At 33.7% G+C, this 4,498-nt stretch overlaps 1 protein-coding gene across 2 annotated transcripts; it reads right to left on the reverse strand.

Moving 5' to 3' along the window:
• Positions 1–611: 611 nt before the first annotated feature.
• LOAG_12935 lies at positions 612–4,339 on the reverse strand (the record flags this gene model as incomplete). Of its 2 annotated transcripts, XM_020448619.1 has the most annotated exons (10): positions 612–800; positions 996–1,112; positions 1,203–1,361; positions 1,687–1,857; positions 2,122–2,282; positions 2,390–2,536; positions 2,711–2,882; positions 3,211–3,316; positions 3,664–3,791; positions 4,118–4,339. In XM_020448619.1, the coding sequence occupies 10 exons, from the start codon at positions 4,337–4,339 to the stop codon at positions 612–614; spliced, it is 1,572 nt and encodes a 523-aa protein (XP_020301253.1). The 2 variants fall into 2 exon arrangements, with proteins under 2 accessions (XP_020301253.1, XP_020305995.1); XM_020448620.1 differs by lacking the exon at positions 612–800 and having other exon boundaries at positions 890–1,112.
• Between the last annotated feature and the right edge of the window lie 159 nt (positions 4,340–4,498).

A 4,498-nucleotide genomic window follows, 5' to 3' on the forward strand; every position in this document is an offset into this window, starting at 1 on the left:
AAAAAGACAAATTTGAGATTTATTGCTTCAATAAAGTTAGAATTACTACAGTGACCATCAGTTTCCTAGTATTTGAACTAGGAAATAGTTAGATACCTTAATCTGACTGACTCTCGGATCTCTCGAAGATATTTATTTTCCAAAATCTATGATGGCATCAACTTCATATGATTGTTTTGAAATCAACCACCGATGCATATATGGAACAGATAGTTCGGACAATCTTTTCCATTTTGATTTTAAGCTTCGCATGTAAGCGTATATTTTGCGATTCAAAGTCATACTTTTACTGAGTACTTAAAAAAATAATAAATCAACAGTGTCTTCATATAGTAGCACTTCAATGCAAGATATTGTAGTATGGTTCGCTATAATTCTTCATGGAAGCCGTATTAAATATTAAAATCTATTTATTAAATATTAAAATCTATTGATCCCGATGAAAAGAGAAACATAATAATACTACGACAGCTTTCCAAAAATTAAAAATTATGACTTCAAGAAATCATATACACAAATCTAAAGAATTAAATTCGTAAATGCAGTAAAAAATCACATACAGATAAGGATGAATTTGAGAATTCAATTAAATAAACGGACAAATAAATAATCTACGCCAGGTCTAATTCAAAATTTAATAAATGATTAAAGTTTAGACAATGATGATGGTTGAATAATTTAAAAAGACCTTCAACAATAGTAATGGTCGTGTCTTCGTCACAATTCTTTTGCATATACTTCAGTTCATCCATCTGATTCTTTTCTGATAACACGAGTTCCGTACACGGTGTATTTAAAATCTGGAAAATTTAAACCTTCAAAATAAAACAATCCACATCCGAAAACCGGACAGAACTAAAACTGAAAAATATTTTTTGGATGAAGCATTTTTTTAAAGCAAGAACTGAAACCCAAGTCATTCAAAAAATTATTGGTCTTCCACTACATCAAAAGAAGTTCAAGATACGTTTCACAAAGTAAAGAAAAACGGAAACATGTAGCTGCATAAAATCGGCAACTGCTCTGCGATGAAGATCCTTCACTTCTATTTCAATCTCCTTTTCAGTATTCTCGCCATTTGCTTTCTCAATGAAAATCAGTGATATTGTTTCCTGGGAAAGAAAAAGTTATACCATATATTCCAAACAAGTTACGTAATATGAATAGTTACAGTGATATGAATACATGAACTATGGTAGTACCTTATTTTTCTTATCGCAACTCTTAGACATAATTTTTTCAAGCTCCTGCCGTAAACGCTGAGTCACTGATTCTGCTGGACGACAATATACACCCCGTGTGTCATATACATCTTCATGCTCGTCCGATATCTTTTGATACTTATATTCAGTCTTGATTGGCTGGAAGAATTGGAACCAAAGATCAATAATTAAATTATTGAAATCTTCTGAGTTCCTGGTTGCAATCTTCTCCCAGAAACAAGTAGAACTAAGAATTGAGATCATTTAATCCAAAGGCTTTTTGAAAGATAACATTCGGGCGCTGACCGTTTTCCTACATCTCGATAGTTGATTTTTTAATAAGGTTTGTGATTTTAGAAGTCAATCATTTTCCTTACTAAAGATAATGCACTAACCGTCTTAGCCCCACTGTCTGAGCAAGTTTCTGTTGGAAAAGTGATTGATAGCGTAAGCAAAAGAAAATAAATTTATAAAGAAAATGTACCGTTATTTTTGGGACAAAACAACGGGTTCTTATATGACAAGTAACGTCAGCAAGTAACTGGAGACTTGAGAACTCAGAGGCATGAAATAAAATTGCACTGTGCAGTGAGTGAAGGAAATCGCTGTTACACAATCCCAACTGAATATTTGGTTCTGGATCACCAAGCAAAGCCTGCAAGAGGAGAGTAAAAAACATTGGTGTTAACTGAGATCACTTTACAAATAATGACGCCCTTTCAACATCAGTAGTTTCACAGTAATATGCCAGTTTTATCAATGTTCATTTTTCGGAGATGAAAACTCGTACAGTATATCATTTGCCGATTTAGCACAAAAGCATATCTAATACAGTTAAATATAGAAGAATCATTTGAAAGAAATATGCGACAAGTAATTTCAACTTCAATTACTCGAAAAAAACCCAAAAATTCTTTACTTTTATGCAAAATTGAACACCATATGTGAGCGAATCGATAAAATAGCCACCTTCCAGTACCATGCACAATGGTGATCCGATTGCGGTAGCAGCATCGAGAACCAATTTCGTCATCCAGTAATATCCTGCGGGACTTACATTCATATTTCCTTCTGGATCACCTAATAACAATAACAACAGATTTTTATCAAACAGTAGCTGGTACTGCTAATAAATAGACTAAATTATTACGGGAGAAAATAGCGATATGAAAAATCCAATCACACACCAAAACCAGCGTCAAATCCACATGATACCAAAATTAAACCGGGCATAAAATCGTGAATTATAGGAACGACAAAATGTTGTATAAATGCAATATATTCTGAATCACCCATACCAACTGTATTCAAAGGCACATTGATCGTATTTTTATCTGTAAATTCATCATCATTGGTTGCAGAGAGGAATTAATCAGGATAAAGTAAATATGATCCAATATGTCAAAACTGATTTAAACTACATCAACAAATCCCGCAGACTGCGAATACTGTTACAATATAACCATGAAAAATCAATTTCTTAAAATTCAGAAAATAAGAAAACTTGCATCTATGAGATATACCACTTTCAGGCAAATAGGGCCAAAACAAGCCATGTTCATAACGATGGATTGATATCAGCTTGATTTTTGGTTCATCCTCTATAGCATATTGTGTCCCTTGACCAGCATGGACATCCCAGTCAACTATTAAAACTTTTTCCACACCGAGTGCTCGGGCCTAAAAACAGTGACAACTCATTTCCATTAGCTGAAATGGATAGGAGAGTAAAATCATGAGCTGTATTAAAAAACTGCGAGGTTTCTATGATGCTTTCCTTGTTCAAAATTCCTGGTTCCAGGTTCAGTCAAAGAGCAAAATGTTGGAATTTTGCACCTCTTTAAAGCATCCATTATTAGCTGCTTGTATTTGTTGCAGGAAACATTTTTATTGCTAAGCACATAAGAAATCTTCAATGAAAGTTCGAATCCCAAACATTCTATTGGCGCTACAAGCATCTTAAATTCCTTTTTTTTAATTATGAAAGAAAATTGGCTGCTTTGGATACCTTCTTAGCACAAATAGCCACATTATTAAATATGCAAAAACCGCATGCTTTTTCACATGATGCATGATGACCTGGTGGTCGGATTGCTGCGAATGATGAACTCTTTCTGAAGTATTCAATAATCAATTTCAGCTACAAAATGTTTAAAAAACGACAAAAGTAGCTGGAAATCACATTTTCGGAATTCTTTATTTAACACTTCTTCGAAGTTCTTTATCGTTATGTAGACTACCTTTTAATGGTATTTGAGAATGATTTCATTAAAATCGGCACTATCCCACAGAGAAAGAATCCAATAAAAAAAATGTCCATAAAAAGATCCGAACATTCAGCAGAAGAATAACCAAAACGAAAAACCCTTCATATAATGCTCAGAATAGTTTACTGCATATTTTTCAGTAAAGAAGCTATCATTAACAGTGGGATTCACATTATTAAAACATATCATCAAACCTTTCTCCTTCAGAAAGAACAGCCTCCATAGCTTGCAACGCAACACCAACACTTATCGTAGCTACTTCGTAGGAATAATTATTGAAATATATATCATCAAAAGTTGAAGCGAGTTTTTCGAGCTCCTCCTGAATTTCAGCAAACCAAATTCTTAATTATACCGATCTCCATTAAATCAACATAGCATGTCGATATCAACAACTGTAGATGGCATTATTTCATCCAAACACGTCCAGAAAAGTTCAGTAAGAATTCAAAAAGTCTGATCTCATCTATCATTAGTCCACCAGACGACAAACTAAATGATGTTACTAAGACAAACTTACTATAAACTAGTCTCTTTAGACAAACCATTTCCAACTTACATTAGAAGTAATATCACTCAGTCACCAAACAGTAACAGTTACCCTTTGAACAATGTAAGTAACATTTAAATGACAAGGAAGGCCTCTACAAGATTCATCTCGCGCGTTGCAGCAATTCGTTCAACATACGTTCGGCTATGAACCAAACAAAGATCTTCCAAATCAGCCTTCCTGGTCTTCAGATGTGTACATCGATTCAGCAGACCCGAATTCTGGAATTTGCGCTCTTTGATATCATGCAAAGGCAGTCTTACCGTTTTACATGTTACCCTAAGCTCTCTTATTGAAAAAACAAAATTTTTGCAGTACATAAAGCTCCAACAAACTTGTCAAAATAATAGAAAATTTTTCGAATTTCATCAAACTTAAAAATCATATCAAAAACTCCACTTGCTACGAAAGAAAAAAAAGGAACCGCCAACAAAAGAAAAACTTTACAGACAGAAAAAACGTCGGAAACCTCAAGTTTT

The sequence above is a fragment of the Loa loa genome, assembly GCF_000183805.2.
Source record: "Loa loa unplaced genomic scaffold supercont3.112, whole genome shotgun sequence".
In the NCBI taxonomy this organism is placed as follows: Eukaryota; Metazoa; Nematoda; class Chromadorea; order Rhabditida; family Onchocercidae; genus Loa; species Loa loa.